The following is a 17,667-nucleotide window of genomic DNA, read 5'->3' on the forward strand; positions in this document are numbered from 1 at the left end:
TGGAGACAGGGGTGAGGGGCACCCTGTGAAGCAACTCTTCAGTGTAATGGGCCATGCTATACACATGGGCAACAAGGACTGAGCTGTACAGAGGTTCCATGGACCATACGCGGGGACATGGTCTAGAGATGTTCACTGGGGACTGAAGAGCACAGCCAAGTCAGGAAGCTCCTGGATTAGAAATAACAACGCATTATTTTGTTTTTAAAAGCATCAGACTACAACAAATGTTTGCATTGTACACCATTTGCTGTCTGGCACCTGTCTAGGTATTTGTTGAGTCCTGATGCTCTGACATTCCTTAAAGAGTTTTCACGGGCTTTTGAATCTCCACTGCACACCTTCTCCCCTGGTACTTTGGGGGCTTACTGACTCCAGGCTCTAAGCATCCCCCCAGGCCCACCTCTAACATTTACAGGGCCCCAGGGCAGGATTGCAAATGGAAGCCCACAAACTCAGAGATCTAAATATTTTAAAATTCCAAAGAAAGCTAAAACAATTGTTAACAAATATACTTTCACAAAGACCTGGAAGGCCAGGTTTGATTTAGAATGATCAGAGACTCCTTGGATTTCTTGGCCAGAACCTGGTGGTACCAGGAAAGGCAGTCCGGCCTCCAGCCTGTAACCCACCCCTCTTCTCTCCAAAATGCTGGTTCTGTTTTCAGCCATGAGGAGACTTTATGCTCAGTTATGGACAGCCCAGTCTCCATGTCTAGCTTCATCCACAATCCCTCTAACAGCCACTCTCTGGCTACCTCGCAGGCCCAGGGATGAACACACTGAAGACCTGATCCACTCTTGGGAGGATGGGCTTGAGGAAGAAGACTGTGCTGGCCCTGGAAGCAGTGTGGGACCATTTGGACTGGGAATTCGGAGTTTACAGATACCTGGGCTGGGTCTAGAAGTGGAAGGAAAGTGGGTTTGGGCTGGAGACATACCTTTGGTCACATGAGCTCCTCACTTTGTGGGGCAGGGCATGGCTGGAGGATGGTCAGAGGGGAGCCTTTGAAGCACAGGGCCCAGCACAGAAGATCCTCTTGTTTGCTTCCAAAAGCAGTACTATCTATCCTGATGGTCCCAGGAAGATGCCAAAGAGATGTTTGTTTATACTGCAGGTTGCTCTGAGCCCTAGATACAGACAGACCTCTGTGGACAATGTCATCTGGGTGATTTTATGACTTGCTTGCTCTCCAGACTAGCTCATTTCCTTCCTGCTTCCGTGCACTCATCTCAGAACTATAATCCTTTCTGTGGTCTCCTCACAAATTATCATTCTACTCTGGGTGCCGGATCAGTAATTTTTAAAATATGGCGGCCACTCTTTAGCAAGTACGTTACATGTAACGGGGACTATGCCAGATACCTGCATGATCTCACTGCCTGTGAGATGAACGTGATTACTCCTGCTGGAAGAAGAAGAAATGGGCTCAGGGCAGTGCAGTTGAGGAATTATTTCTGCTGCTGCAAAGGGTGTAAGTGACAGAGAACAAGGTCTGCCTGACACCAAACCTGTGACAGTCCTTGATGCCTCCTGGATGAGAGAAAAAGCAATAGGTCATCTACTGCCTTATCTCCCTCAAAATTTCCCACCACTCTTTCCCGGGAAGGAGTGTGCTAGCCTTAAGAGAAAATACTCTTGAGTTGCTGAAATCCCATTGACTTGTGTGTGTGTGTGTGTGTGTGTGTGTGTGTGTGTGTGTGTGTGTGTTTTAGAGCTACCAGGGGAAAGGCTGAGTCAGAAATCCATTTTCAATAGTGTGTGTGAATGTATGTCCCCAATATGCTCTTTATGTGTGTGTGAATGTATGTCCCCCATACGCTCTTTATTACAAACTGGGAAACAAAATGATGGGGGACCTATGCTTTTTCCTAACACCCTCTGTGGCAGGAACAGAGCTATGCTGTTCAGACCCCCAGCTACATTGTGTGTGGTTAGATGACACTATTAACTTCTTCAGTGTCCTCTCAGCTTTCTGGCTCTCTGGAAGGACCGCAGCCAATGAATGACCAAGACAGTGATAGCCAAGACACACCCGTCTCAGGATGGACTTCAGCAAGGGGGTGGTACAATGGCCTAGCTATTTCCACCCAACATGGCACTCTTGTAGTGGGGAAAAGCAGTCTCTGGCAGAACGTCTGTCCAGTTAGCATCACAGTCTGATGGTGCCTCATGCCCAATCCAGCTTCAGCCCCTTTCCTTTCACTGGGGTCACTCTTCAAAACTTCTTCAGAATCGTTTCCACTCCCAACTCTGCCTCAGCATCTGCTTCCTGGAGAACCCAACCGTCAACGACCTTCCAGAGCCTCATACTTCACAGACAACCAGAGCAAACCATTTGAAACGCCAGTCCACTGGAATACAATGACATAAGGACAGGGATGATGCTGTGTTTTCTTTCTTGCATTATCATAGCACCTAGAACAGTAAGAGGCACACAGTGAGGGGTATGGAGCTCAGTAAACAACTGTTAGGTGAATGAACGAAACCCAAATCTCTGCATTTGCACACACTAGGATCAGCGGGGTCTATGCCAGCGCCTCCTGTCCTCCCCTCCAGTTCACTACCTCTTCCTTTTGCTACACTGACATCCAGCCCCTTCCTCCTATCTGCCTCTCTCGCTCTTCCTCAGTTACCTGAGAATTTATGTTGGGCACGGTACCCTGCGCTCAGAACCACCTTCTGCAGTTGCTCCAAACCAGCTGGCCATCTCCTCTTCTGCTTCTCGTCCTCTTCCGCTTTCTCTGCCAGCTGGTACCATTCACAGCACCCACTTCCACCTGTCGGGGGCCAACACCCACCCCGAGGGCTCTACTTACCTGCGTCAACTTAAGAAAATGTATAACATGAGAGTTGTGAGTTAAGTTCTATTTGGGGCAAAATGAGGACTATAGCCCAGGAGACAGCATCTCAGCTCTGAGAAACTGCTCCAAAGAGGTAGGGGGGATGGTCAGTATATATGTGATTTGGGGTGAAAGGGGAGTACATGCAATCAAGCACTTCTTTTTTTTTCTTTTTTTTTTAACATCTTTATTGGAGTATAATTGCTTTACAGTGGTGTGTTAGTTTCTGCTTTATAACAAAGTGAATCAGCTATACATATACATAATCCCCATATGTCCTCCCTCTTGCATCTCCCTCCCACCCTCCCTATCCCACCCCTCTAGGAGGTCACAAAGCACCGAGCTGATCTCCCTGTGCTATGCGGCTGCTTCCCACTAGCTATTTTACATTTGGTAGTATATATACGTCCATGCCACTCTCTCACTTCGTCCCAGCTTACCCATCCCCCTCCCCGTATCCTCAAGTCCATTCTCTGTGTCTTTAAGCACATATTTTTGCAGAAGGTTTCTGCTAGTCTCATGAAGGTTTCTGCTAGTCACGAGGAGCAGTCATCACCATGAAGGATTTTAGTGCTTTTGTAGATTTGAGGAGATACAAGAATTGGGCTCATAAAATCAGCTCCTCAGAATATCTGACTCTCTGAAGACCTGTTCTGCCAGTTTTTCCCAGAGCGCAGAGGGCCTCATTTCTACTCTCCACCCTGAACTCCTTTCAGGGGGTGTTGAAAGTCAGCAGCTGCAGCAGCACATGATGTAATACTTGTAGAGGTAGATGGCAAGTGCCAATGGCAAGTGCCAATTTGCAGTTGACACCTGTCTCTGGAGTCACGTTCCCAAACTGTGTCCTAAGGAACACTTACCTAACAAGGCACTTATTTTTAAAATTGTCTTCTGGGTGTCAGGCACCCTATTAGGCGCTCTGTTTACATGATACTCTTTTAAAAAATTGTGGTAAAATATACCTAACATAAATATACCTAACATAAAATTTACCATTTTAACCATTTTTGAGTGCACAGTTTAGCGACATTAAGTACAGTTGTCCCTCAGTATCCTTGGGGGATTGGTTCCATGGATACCAAAGTCTGTGGATGCTCAAGTCTATTACATAAAATGGCAGAGTACAGTTGGCTGGCTCCAAACCTGTGGATACAGAAGGCTGGCTGTACATTCAGTGTTGGATAGACCACACTTTGCTTATCCATTCATCAGCTGATGGACATTTAGATTGTTTCTACATTTTGGCTACTGTGAATAATGCTGCTAGGAGCACTGGTGTACATGTATCTGTTTTTAGTCTCAGTTTTCAATTCTTTTGAGTATGTATATAAGGATGGAATTGCTGGATCATATGGTAATTGTATATTTAATTTTTTGAGGACCTGCCAAATTGTTTTCCACAGTGCTAACAAGGTACTTTTTGGAAAAAAAGGGTTCCATGGTCAATAGACTTCATTCTCTAACTCTTTCTTGGAGAGTCACAATGCACTTTAGCATAGTAAAGTCTCTGAGAGGTCCCGCAGAAAAGAAAAAAACAAAAAAACCCACCCCCCTGTGGAAAAAAAACCCAACTTTGTACAATAACTTTGACCCACCATTCCCCAAACTAATTTGAAAGTGGAACACTTTTTTTGCAGAGTAACTGGTAACATACCATCCCCTGCTGGTTTGGGAAACAGTACCCTGAGCTCAGTGGGGCTGACACAGGAAGGGCTGGGGCTCAGGGCCAGAGAAGAAAAACTCACTGCCCAGAGACGGGAAAATCCCCAACTCTCCAACTAGCTTGTTGGGTGACGCCTGCAAGTTACTGTCCTTCCTGGCAGCTCTGCAAACGTGCCGTTTCTGCCTGGTACACCCTCCTGCTGCTTCTTTCCTTCCTGAAGATTAACTTGACCTTTAGGACTAGCTCCAGCAGTCATCCCATCCCTCAGGGAACTGACCCGGCTCTCCTGTCTCCCCAGGCAGGGACTGGAAGGCCCTCTTTGTTAGCTCTTATTAAACTACGCTGCCTTGTTAAATGGTCAGCCTCCTCCACTAAATCAAGGGGCGGGGCGGTCAAAGTTAGTTTCCATAGACAGCCACCTGGAGAGTTTATTTAAGAATGCAGATGCAACCATCTTCCCCTAAAAATTCCAACTCAGTAACTCTGGGGTTTGCATTCAGCAGCTCTAGAGTGTAAATTTTGAATAAGCACCCGGGCAATGTTCTTGGGCAGATGATTCTTGGAATCTTCTGTTGTCAGCTATGTGAGCATGACAGCCACTTCTACCTCTGTGTATTTTACACAAAAAATGTTAAAAGAATGAATGAATGAACAAATGAATGAAACAACCTCAATTTCCTCCTCTGTAAAAGATGAAGTTGGACTGGATGTTCTAAGCTTTCTCTTGGTTAAACTTCTCTTTATAAAGTTCAGATTATTTCACCCAAGACACTGTGTTCCCTGCAGCTTTAGTATCCAAACCATACACAACATACAAAGCCAAGCACACAAAACCACCAGGGAGACCCACTGAAGAGGATTTAGTCCATGCTAGTACTTTAAAAATGCCCCAGGACTCATGAACAACCATACCTTTAAAACTATCAATTTCATCACAAGCTAGAGATACAAAGAGAGTATACACTCATGACCATGTGAATTCAGTCTCATTCCCTCTCATGAGCATGAGTGGCTGACAGGCAGCACTGTCAGGGCTGACAAACCCTTAAGTTTGGGAATTAGGGAGCTAGGCACTGCGGGAAACCAGAGGCCAGAGAAGGTGCTGGGGTGTTAAGCCCCTTCTCCTGCTATGAGGAGAGGGCACAGACTGTTAGCGCTGTCACTGCCCCCTGACTCTGCTCCAAACATTTCTCAGTGAAATCTTTGGACGTAAAACACTGACTCTCCTCTCCCTGAGAACGCTGCAGGTTTTGAGAGGCAACTGCAGCTTCTCGTAAGAGCTATGGCCTGAGAAAAATGAAGTCTCCCATTACTTATAACCTCTCAGCATTTCAGAGGAAACGGTTGGCTATGGCTGCCAAGATCCAGCAAATATTTGGTTAGCTTGGAAAGAATGGGTGCTCATTTTCCAATTCTCACAGATTTCTCTATGCCCAGTTCTTTTTATTAAAAACTTCAAATCCAGAGATAAAGTCAAGTGGCACTCCAGGCTCTAAGCATTCATCTGTATCCCAGGGAGCAGAACCCAGAATCTAAACAAACAAAAGCTTAATCAACAGAACTCATGAATTTCCTCCAGGAATAAGACCCAACATAGCCGAAGAATAAGCAGAGGGGCTCCTCACTGTGGTTTTCTTTGGGCAGATATTTATGGGAAGGGCAGGGAAATGTTCCCTCAGTTGACTAGGGATAGAACACTATGGCCCATGGCAAATCCTGCCTGCTGCCTTTTTTGTTTCTTTTTGTATGGCCTGTGAAATAAGAATGTTTTTAACATTTTTAAATAGTTGACAAAAATCAAAAGAAGAAAAATATTTCATGACATCTGAAAACTATAGGAAATTCAAATTTACATCCCTAAATAAAGTTTTATTGTAACACAGCCATACCCATTTGTTTGTATATTGTCTATGGCTGCTTTTGAGCTACAACAACAAAGTTGAGTAGTTGAGACAGAGATCATATAGCCCTAAAAGCCTAAAATACGTCCTACCTGGCCCTTTGCAGAAAAAGTTTGCAGACCCTGGGAGTAGAGGATATGAGTTGACCTTCCCTGGCATTTGAACTAAAAACTAAAAAAATATGTATGCACAGTTAAATTACAAAACAAACACCTGTTTAACCTAATATATGGGTCAGGAAATAAAACACTGTTAGTCAGCACCCCGGGAGTACTCTGGGTTGCCCTTTCTTCCTGACCAGAGTTCATCAGTATCTGGACCTTTGTGGTAGTATATTCCTTGCTGTTGTTTATACTTCTGCCCCCTAAACTCTATATTTGAATGTTGTTTGTTTTTGAACTGTGTATAAATAGAATAACACTGTATATTTTCTTTTCTGTCTTGTATTTTCTTTCAACACAGTTCATGAGACTCAGCTCTGAATTACTGCATGTGGCTGTAGGTCTGTGACTGCCTTTGCTGCACTGCATTGCATTTCATTAGTTTAGCACAGTTCACTTATTCTTTATACTGTTGGTGGACAGTTGGGTCATTTCCAGTTTTTCGCCATTGTAGATAGCATTGGACATCTTATATCTGAGCCACCACTGACTCCCAAGAGAGGAATGGAATTGTTGGATAGCAGGGTATGTGTATCTTCAACTCTACCAGTTAATGCCACACTGTCCTCCAAAGAGGTTGGACCAAATCACCCTCCCACCAGATGCCTCCCTCTAGGGAGCAGAGACACTTTGTGTCTTGTCAGTCAGCACTATTTTCACCTCCAAAGCCTGAACCACATGAGTTTGCTGCATGTTCCCCCAGCACCTTGAAGAGCCAGATGAGGTGCATGGGAGCCATCATCCCTTCTGCTTTGTATCTTCCATTAACACAATTCTCAAGCCTTAAAAATTCAGTGAGAAAACTGTCAATTTTCTAAGAATAATCCTTGAGATAATGTGATGTCTTTTATTTAGAGTGCTGTGCTTGGCTCACGGGTCAGTCGAGCGTCCTGACAACCCTTTCCCCTTCCCTGCCCCCTAAGGATGGGAGCTGAGGAGAGAAGCCGATCAGACAGGACAAGGAATCAGGGAAATGATAACTGCCCCTTTCTCCTTTGGGAAATCAAAGGACTTAAAGGTCAGGGTATTAGTTCACAGGAAGCTGATGCTTGTGTCTTTCTTGGCAGGGTTTTAGGAAAACTGGGCAGAAAGGGCCCACTCCAATGGTCAGCATGCCGAAACCCCATCACCTGGAGGACCATGCACTAGAGGCATTTCTGAAGTATGATGTAGGACTACATTGAAAAGGCACAAATAAACCCCAAACCCTAGCACACATTTATCCAGTTTTTGAAGCAGATTAATAGAATAACCAATAAAACATGTATAAAAGCTTTAATTAAATCTGATGAAATAAAACTTCATGTTTTATTTATGGACACTCCCAACATGTAAAGGATTCAGGGACACATTCATTTTTACTGCCATTTCGTCCTCATATCTATAATTAAATCCAGGCTGCAGCTCTGGCCCAAAGCGATGCGTCATTTTAAAACTGGCCTTGGACACTCCCTCCCCCACCCCCATCTGCTTTTAATTATAATTACCAATCCAATATGACTGAGGCGGATGGAAAAACTAAACAAAATAATAAAACAAACAAACAAAAAATGGTTGTTGCCATCGTGTTTTAAAACGACATGCTAAAGGAGGATTTCAGGCAGGTGGGCACATCCTCTATTTCCAGTTTTATTATGTACCAAGTGCACAATCCCTTCATTTTACTTTCGACATAAAAAAAGGACTTCATGAAACAAGACAAAATAACTTATGATTATATGAAACATAACTGTGACAAATCACAAAACTATACATATTAATAGAAAAAAGTGTACCTAATTCTTTAAAAGATTTATGACAATAAGCACCAGATGTGCCCCTAGAGTAAAATCAGCCCCATATCCAGTATGATATATGCAGTTCATTTCTCTACGTGAGTGTATATAACTATGTACAAGAGTCTGTGTGATTTATGGGAAACAGATTTCCACTTTTTCCCCCCAAAGTGCTTTATGTCAGCAACATTACACAGGATGCTCTGCTGTCTGTACAAAATAAATCTCTTCTTTCCTACACTCGCCATCTCTCCAATGAGTGTTTTTTTTTCTTTACTCATTGCAAAAAAAAAAAAAAAAAATTTAACCACAGAAATTCCACACCACCAACAAAAAGTGCCATTAAAAATGCTGCTATAAAATGACATGGTCAAAACAGTCAAATAAAATACCAAATAATTAAATTGGACATTTACAATCACTATTCCCAATACTTCAAGGCAACTGGGAAGCAAGGTTCTTGGATAGGGGGTTGAACACTTACCTCTGTTCTAGTATGCTAATGTGCTTGACAGCTGCTAATTTAAAAACAACAGCACAACACCAAAGCTCTGTTTTATCAGTGGAAACTTTGCTGTGATTGACTGAAGACCTTCTGTTCATTGTGGAATCACCTAAATAATTTGGGGTAGACATGGGTAATGGGAGATACCCCCACAGGACTAGAAAATATTTAAATAATATTTAGCAGCTGATCAGAGGCTAAATTACAACTTACATTTTGATGCAGTCCTTTTAGGGAATTAAGACAATGCAGCAAGTGAAATGTCTCTAGGCATACTGATTTTTTTTTTTTTTAATGTAACAGGATAATTGGCTTTGCGCTGTGTGTATTTTCACAAGCACCAGTCTTTTAAAAAAGGGGAATGACAATCTCTCCGGATGTTTACGAAAATGGTTACATATCAAGAGTAAAAAGACCAGGAAATGGAAGGAAATGAGTTTTTGAAGTTTCTACTTTTACTGCTACAAACATAATGATGAAAGCATATATAAATCTTGTGCAGTGTGAAAGCAAGCAAGGAACAAATTTTAAGGTCAGGGGAGATTCTGGAATCTCAGGGCAGCATGTGTTGTCTCCAAGGAACCTGGAGGTGTCATGTCCTGGGGCCCTGAGCTCAAACCTGTAGCTGAGGGGAAACGTGGAAGGGGAGTGAGGGGCACTCAGCCTCGCAGGCTGCACTGGGACCGTTCCCTCTCCCAATTCCTGCTGGGGAAGGAGGCCCCGCAGGTGCGCTGCTGTCTGGCACCCCCTGGTTCCCTCAGGCCTCAGTGAGGCCAACGGGGAGACTAGAGATGTGCAGGAGGATCTCCTCCAGCCAAAGTTTCTGAGGTTCAGCTTCTGGCTTTGTCCTCCTAACCTGTTTTCACCTTAAATTATAGCAAGAAGCCACAGGCAGGCAGACGACATCAGCTGCAGTAACAACCTTCCCTTTCCATTTTTTTTCCTCCTCATCACACAAATGAAATGTGTTCTGAGTTCCCTGTAGAGACTCCAGGATTTAGAATGAATAGATTGTCTCTCTAAGATACCAGAGCTTTCCCTTCTCTGCAGGGTGTGACAAAGGACATGGTCCCTGTTTAGGCCAAGTGACACAACCCACAAAGCCTGCCAGAGGGGTGGGACTTTGTGTGCTGTCTGAGAACCCATGTGGAAAGAAAGCTTGACGTGAATTCTTTTGTAAAGCAGAGCAGATTTTTGTAAAGTGAATGACTTGTCTCTTGCAGACACGGATGTCTGCATGATGGCTCTCCTCAGATCAGAGCCCACTGGCCAGAGAAACTAGACTGACTGAGTGCACTGTCAAAACGGACCCTGCACTTTGTTCTTTATTCGGCTGATTCTACTTTGTGTCAGAATGAAGTCCGGAATCAGGCAGAACACTACCGACCATGCGGTAGTCGGACATGTCTGTCAGGATAAAAACTGTCACCGGATCCCAAGTCTGACACCAAGCTGTTTAATTGTCTTGCTGAAGTTTATAATTATCCCAGTTTGACAAATAGCATTGTTTCATTTTCCCTCAGAGAACATTTTTAAAGAGACAGAAAAGAAATCGTGAGAGGCGATAGTACTGGAATGTCAGAATCTACCAGGTGTTTTGGGATTTTGGCAATTTTTAGAGCCTATGTCATAGGACTCTGGATCTTTTTAATAACTTGGTAAAGGCGTCACAGAAAATGGCATCCTATTCAGGTTTGAGATCAAATGGCCGAGAGCTCTGGGTAAATTCCAGGCCCTCAAAACAGAGTTTCAGACAAAAAGGTTGCCTCCTCTGGCCACCTTTCCAGAACTGTCCCCTCTACCTGCCTTTGGCCAGACCTTGCTCAGAGGTGGTGAGCAGGCAATGGCGGGTGGTGGGCATATCTGAACCACAGTCAAGAAGAGGGTGAGAGCGATGCAGAAAGAGGGAGAGAAGGAAGGCAAAGGAGCAAGAGACAGACAGATGAGGGGAGATCCTAACGGAGGGAGCAAGGCTGTGCAAAGTAGCCAGACATCAGGCATCTCTAGTTTGGTTTTCTGAGAACCCAGGAGCACACCTCCGTGTGTCCCTGCTCTCACAGCTTCTAGCAGGTCCCTGGGCAGAGCACCAGAGCGGAGGCCATGGGTGAGCCAGTCAAGTGACCTTTTCCTTTGAAAAATGTCTTCGAGGTGGGGCCGCTGAAGAGTCAACCCACGCGGGTCTCTGTGGCAGCACTGGGAAGAGGGTGGCCTACCCCATGCCCCTCAGGTAGCCTTTGCTAATGCAAAACTAACATTCCGGGAGCTCACAGGTGCTGCAGGGTGCGAGCAAGCAGAGCCGCAGCAGAGGCAAGATGTACGTAGCTGGGGGGATTAAAAATTGTTTCCATCCAAAGAACAGACCTCTAAATATTTTTTTCCTTTAAAAAGTAGACGTAAATAACAAGTCTTTAAAACCAAAGAACTAAGATAGGTTGCATGAATATAAAACAAGTTGTAGTGCTTTTCAAGGGCCTGTGCTTGACAGAACCTTCTCATTTTGCTTTTGGAGGAACACTGAAAGCAACTGGTTAGCGTGGGAATATCTAAGAGGAGAGAGGCAGCCAGCTCGCTAGATGCCAGGCCGGTGCTGGGACACCTGGGGTCCTCCAAGCGCTGAGCCCATGCTGTGCTTTGGAAGTGGGTTCCCCTTGCTGTGCCTGGCTCTTGGGTGGGACAGTTCACTGTGCTTCTTGGCAATTTGGGTCGCCCTTCCTTGGCTGGAGTTTTGGCAAATCCCCAAATTACACCTTCACGTGCACATCACCTCACTGGTGTCCTTTGAAGGCTGGCAGCCAGGAAGTAACAGGTATCCGGTAGAGTGAGACTCTCTGAGTTCCCTTTGAAAAGAGTCCTGCTGGTCACCGGCGAACCCAGGGAGAAAAAGGAGCAGCTGCAAACACCCCTACAAAGCCCAGCTCTGACCATTCAGCCCTGCCCTCCAAAGACACACCTGGGGCTTGGCAGGCTCCGCTGATTCACTTGACATCCTTTTTCTTACAGTCTGTGAAAGTATAAGAAGAAAAGGTGGCAAGGAACAAAAAGATTCTGGACGCCAGTGGTAGTGGAGGCCAGGGGAGCTTTTAGCCTTCAGTATAGACAGAGGAGAGCTGGCTAGGACAGCGATCCACAGCGCTGATCTGCGAGAACGTGGTGTCTTCAGGTCCACTGCGAAGAGACTCCCCAAAAAGGCTTGAGGAACCCGAAGGTAGATCACACACTGGAAGAGAAAGAGCGCACAAGTCAACTGCTACCTTGTCGCAGATGCCGGGCACGCAGGGAGCAAATGCTGGCTGGGGCTGAGGAGGAAACCGTGCCGGGCCAGGCCCTTCAGCGGGTCTCCCCGTCCTTGGGCTCCTTAGGTGGGGGAAGAGGCTGATGTGCAGGCAGGTGGCTAAAATAGGACTTGGCACAAGAGATGGGCTGAGTAGCAATGAAAGTGAAGTTCTGTAGGGAAGAGTGAGGGCGGCCTCCAAAAGGAGGTGATGTTACGGTTGAGCCATAAAAAAGGATGGGATTCTCACAGACGGAGAGATAAAGAAAGAACATTCCAGGAGGAGGAAAGAGGGAGCGAAGACAGAGAGGGGGCACGTGGGGCCAAGTGTGCTGGCAAAGCTCAGGTACAGAGCATGTAGGAGACATGTGAAGAGGGCACACGAGACATGAGCGCAGGTCCGGAGAGTTCCATCAGGCTCAACTCCTGGGGGCTTCGAATGCCTTGCTGAGGACAGTCGACTTTATTCTCTGGGAAACTACAAACTACTGAAGGTAGCTGAACAGGAAAGTACCTTATTTTATCCTTCATTTCTGGAAGGCAATGGTTACGGTAGCTCGGAGGGCAGATGGTAAAGATAAGGAGCTGACTCAGGGAACTTGTTGGAAGGCTGTTGCCTAAGTCTGGGAGAGACATGATGGCACCTGAACGAGGGTGGTGGAAGTGGGGCTGGAGAATGGCTGGAGAGGAAGAGGAGAGGAGAGACATTTCACGGGCAGACCGAACAGGGTTTGATGCGGTCATGTGCTGGGTCAAGTCTAGTCCAGGCTGGTCACGGGAAACCCACCTGATCTCACCCGCTCGTCTGCCCGAGTGTCTAAGTCACAGACACCAACACACCTGTAATGCCCGAGTGAGCTGAGAAGGCTCTGTGGAAAACGTCAAAGCCAGCCTGGCCCATAGACGTGGGGACCAGGCAGTCCTCGAAGGAAGGCACCACACTGCAGGAGCTGCTAGGCGGCATGGTTCTCTGAGAGTCAGGGTAATGTGGGGGGCAGAATGTCTGCAGCTGCCCATAAAATCCTGAAATGCAAGCATGGCATTGAGCTACTGCAGGGCACAAGTTCAGAAGATCATTTCAACCTGGCTAGACCCTCACTCAGCCTAGCTTCATATGACAAAATGCCTTTAACCTTTAAGCCCACCTACAAAACCTTCTGACCAAGCAACCATAATGTACTACCTGAGCAGAAGCTCTTCTACCTCCAGGGGCTTTTTACTTCTTGCTCTAGTACCTGAAGCTGAAGGGCTTCACACCTTCCCTAGACTCTCCAAAGAGTCCTGGACACTGAAGCCCTGTCCTTCAGGGGACATTCCTACCCCATGCCCTCTCACCAGGTTTTAAGTGCATCTTCCTTAACTTCTTTTATTCTATAGTCTGTTTTTCACATTTCGTAAAAGCCTGAATAAAGCTCTTAACAGTGCTCACCTTAAAAAATGCAACATAGATCTATCCATCTGCACTTCCAACAGATACATTCATACACATTTATATTTTTTTCTTCCTCATTATTTTGAATAGGTACATAGTGTCTCATAGTCAGATACACTACCATTTACTTAACTATTATTATTGCTGTTCTTTGCAGTAAATAGAAAAACTGGAAGTGAATAAACAATATAATGAAGAAATATGTGGAAAGATTTCTTAATATTTGAAAATAATCAACATTTTTTCTAATCTTGTTTCATTTATCTTTTCAATTTTTTTCTTACTCAATGGAGCTTTTCCCTTGGGGTCCTATGTGGTCCTTTTCTATGATTCTCCCCATCTTCCATGATACCTTACCATTTCCCTCTTCCTCCTTGTCTCATGATAAATTTAAGTAAATGATTACTTTCTGGAGTATACGGTTTTAAAAATATAATGAAATCTTCATTCAATACCTTATTTCATGGTACCTGTTTCCTCAAGTCTAACATGTGAAAGTCACTGTCTATTTCACTGGGTGATTATGAAGATTAAGCAAGTCATTGGATAAGGAAATCCATATATAACATTTGAAAGTGCTTTATGAAAGTCAGTTATTGATATCATGACTCTGTTTCTGGTGAAAAAAAAACAAGGGATTAGTAGAGGAAGTGCCCCAGGGTTCCTTCCACAAACATTACACGATGGTGAATACAGAACTAATTCATGGACTTTGGAGCCCTAGTCCTGTGAGCTTTCCTCCTCTAGAACTGCTTCTTCTTACGGAGTCACCTATCAACAGGTAAGGAAGGTACTATTTGGGTTCTTTTTAGCTCTCTTTAAGTACAACTGAGGCACACTAACACATCCAACCTATTATGCTCACACCCTTCTCATTTCTAATTAGTACTCTCAAGGCAGACTACCCTTGGCCAGGAGGCCTGTTCTGTGGTCGCTAGGAATATCACCAAAGAATGTGTGCTGAACCGCTCACAAAGCCACAGACCGGTCCTCTAGGAGCTTACGATACAAGACAGAAGGATGGATACAGATTTATGAACAGGGTACACTCACAGAAGAAAACAAAATAATATTCTTTGTAAGTAACCAGTAGTATACTTTATATAAAATCAAGAGAAAAATCCATATAAGGTTTGGGAGGAAGATTAAATTCATGTTGTTAGCAGTATAGACCAGGAAAAAACATAAGGAAATTCCATGTCAAGGCAGGAGAAGAAAGAATGGAAAACTACTGGCTCTTCCCTTTTTGATGCCCTAAGTCTTCTGCATGGACTCAGTAGGCAGACGGGCAAAGGGCCCAAACAGATCACTCAAATACGCATATAATTTATCAACCAATATGGACAACTGGCAATTCTCTAGCCGTTAAAGCAATAAAAATCAAGACAATGATAAAATACCATATTCTACCTATCACATTAGCAAAGATTTCTGAAAGTCATTCTTGGTGCTGGACTGAGACTGGTGACAAAGGCACCTGTGCAGAGTGTGCAGACATTGCAAAGGAGTATAAGCCTCTGTAAATCACTTGACAACCTGCATCTAGAACCTAAAAGTGTTCATACTTCTGGACAGGGGAATTTTTCTTCCAAGAATGTATCCTAAAAGTGTATTCTGAAAAACAGAAGAAATTCTGCAAGAGGTAGTCGTCACAGTGCTAGCTGTCATAACAGAACACCGAGGAGGAAAAATGGCCACCCGTAAGAGAAAGGCTGAATAGTGGTACATTTACCTGATGGGAATGTTAAGTAGCCATGAAAACAGTATTTACAAGGAGTTAACATCGTGGAAAGACCATTATAAGGTTCAGTTGGAAAATAAAGCAAGATACAAAACTGAACAGGGAGACTGGGTTCAGTTACGTGGAAGACTATGTATAGGACAGATTGCAAGGCAACATATTTATAGTTGTCTTTGGAGTTTTTTTGGCTTTATGTTTTTCTGAATTTTAGTAGCAGTGAAGGACAAGTACTTTGGAGCCAGACTTCCTGGGTTCAAATCCTAGCTCACCTACTTACCAACTGTGTAGTCTCGGTGAATTATTTAGCCTTGCAGTATTTCAGCTTTCTAATTTGTAAAATGGGATTAAACGTAGTACCTATACCTTAGTGAGTTATTATGAAGATTAAATGGAGTTAACATTTACATATTATACAATATAATCTGAAAATATAATTAATATTTATATATTTTAATAACATAATTTATATGTTTGCTAAATAAGAAAAATTAAAAAGTAAAATTACATCACAATAATGTAGCTCTCAAAAGTAAAATGTTTATTAAGAGAAATAAAATTTTCAAAAGGGCAACAAGTAAGTCCTTCAACAATAACCAAATGTAAGCATGGACAAGGCAGTGGGCATGTAGCTCACTTCCAGTTCCCAGGTGGAATCCTCTGGAACATTCTTGGTCCTCGGGACCTGGGCTATATACCTCTTTCCCATGTTGGTTCCTAGATCCTGCACTAATTGACACACATTCTGATTTCTTCACTCGCCCCCATGCAGGCTCAAAACCGCAACAAACTTGAGTGGGCTGAAAGACCTGGGATTGCAGTTTCGTTTGGGAGGTTCCTTGGACTGATCTTGACTTTGGGTACCCAGTGGCCAGGCACATGTAATCATGGCATCGCCATCAGGAGGAAAACAGTACCATGAACCATCACAGTTGGTTTATTACAATGTAATGTCACATCACTGAACAAAATAGACAATATTCGCTATTTATAGCCCTACGCTGGCTCTGTTCATATTTATCACTCATATATACCCTGATAGCATTCCTCAGTGTAATATTAACCTTCCAGGAAAAGAGACTCCCACAACTCCCCAGATAGGGACATTGATCATTCAGGTATGTCAGGGACAGTGAGAGAGACTTCCACCGGCCTTTTGTGAAAACCAATTCATTCTCTCTTTCCTGTCTTCTCCCTGCTTTGAAGACATGGCAGGAATTTCACATGGCTTCAATCTACATTTGAGTGCTGTACAGTGTAAGAGTATAAAAGGTTCGTAATGCAGTGAAATACACCCGGTGAAGTTAAATAGTCAACCCAACATCCTGAGCTCCATCTCCCAGTTTCCCCTGTCCATCTGGGTTTGAGTGAGGGCCGAGTGAACTGTAGTTCCTGCCTGTGGCTTTCTTGGCTGACATGAGAAACAGTCAAAACCAGAAGGGCCCCACAAGCATGTTTTACCACTCTCACAGCCAACTCAGGGAAAGAAAATCCTCTTTATTAAATCCCTCCCTTCAAGAAGCCAGTTACTAGAGATGCCAAATACACTGGTGTGGATGACTGTGGTCACTCAAATCAAAGAGCTTTAGCATAGCCTCTTCCCACTGCTATTTCCATAAAACTAACAAAATTTAAAAAAATTCCATTAGGATCTTGCCACACACAAAAACCCAGAGAAAGCCTAACTCATTTTCTGATGAATGGCTCCTGTATTCCAGCTGCTGAATTTCATGTAGTAAGTTTGGAAGGAACACTACCTCGAGGACCCAAAGCAAAATGCAGCGAGATGTTAACACATCTCGCAGGCATAAAACATAAGAGTGATGGCAAGGTCAGCCAATCTGTCAGTCAGTCAGGCAATGATAGTTACTGAGTACTGGTCAAGGTGCTTTTGGAGAGACCAAAGAAGTAGAAGATAACACCTTGTCCTTGAGGATTGATAAGGCAGTTGGAAAAAGAACACATACGCTTATAATAGCAGAAGAATGCACACATAAGTTTATGTTGGCAATAAATATTAGTCATCACATTTAGTTAGAAAATGACCCCCTCCCTCATTTTAGAAGTTATTTTACCTCCAAGAATGGAGGAGGAGAAGAGGAACTTGCAGATAAACTGACTTTACTCAAGTTGTAGCTCCTGAAGGTCTAGGAGAATCATTCCTCCTCTTGTCAATTTTGGGAAGTATTTTTCCCTTCTAAAAACAAACTTGTTTTTCTAATTATTAAAATATTTTGAATTAATTATACCAACTAGAAAATGTAGACTAGTACATGCAAAGAAAAGAAAAATTATCTTTATTCCTACAATTCAGACATAGCCAGATATATACACACAAAACTGGAATGTTATACATATTGTTTTGTATCCTGTTTTCT

General features: G+C 43.9%; 1 protein-coding gene across 6 annotated transcripts in view; it reads right to left on the reverse strand.

The window, feature by feature from the left end:
* Nucleotides 1–659: 659 nt before the first annotated feature.
* Nucleotides 660–17,667, reverse strand: part of GLIS3 (GLIS family zinc finger 3) — a 537,331-nt gene continuing 520,323 nt past the window's right edge. For 2 of the 6 annotated variants that reach the window (XM_055087179.1, XM_055087180.1), the window contains 2 exons: nucleotides 12,960–13,142; nucleotides 10,091–12,065 (listed from right to left, as the gene is read on the reverse strand). In XM_055087179.1, the coding sequence (XP_054943154.1) occupies nucleotides 11,929–12,065; nucleotides 12,960–13,142 (320 nt within the window). In that variant the 3' untranslated portion in view covers nucleotides 10,091–11,928. Of the gene's footprint in view, nucleotides 2,419–2,636; nucleotides 2,781–10,090; nucleotides 12,066–12,959; nucleotides 13,143–17,667 lie in introns of those variants that run through there. The other 4 variants (XM_055087181.1, XM_055087186.1, XM_055087184.1 and 1 more) reach the window with 4 other exon arrangements.

This window comes from Physeter macrocephalus, chromosome 9 (assembly GCF_002837175.3).
Source record: "Physeter macrocephalus isolate SW-GA chromosome 9, ASM283717v5, whole genome shotgun sequence".
NCBI classification, from domain to species: Eukaryota; Metazoa; Chordata; class Mammalia; order Artiodactyla; family Physeteridae; genus Physeter; species Physeter macrocephalus.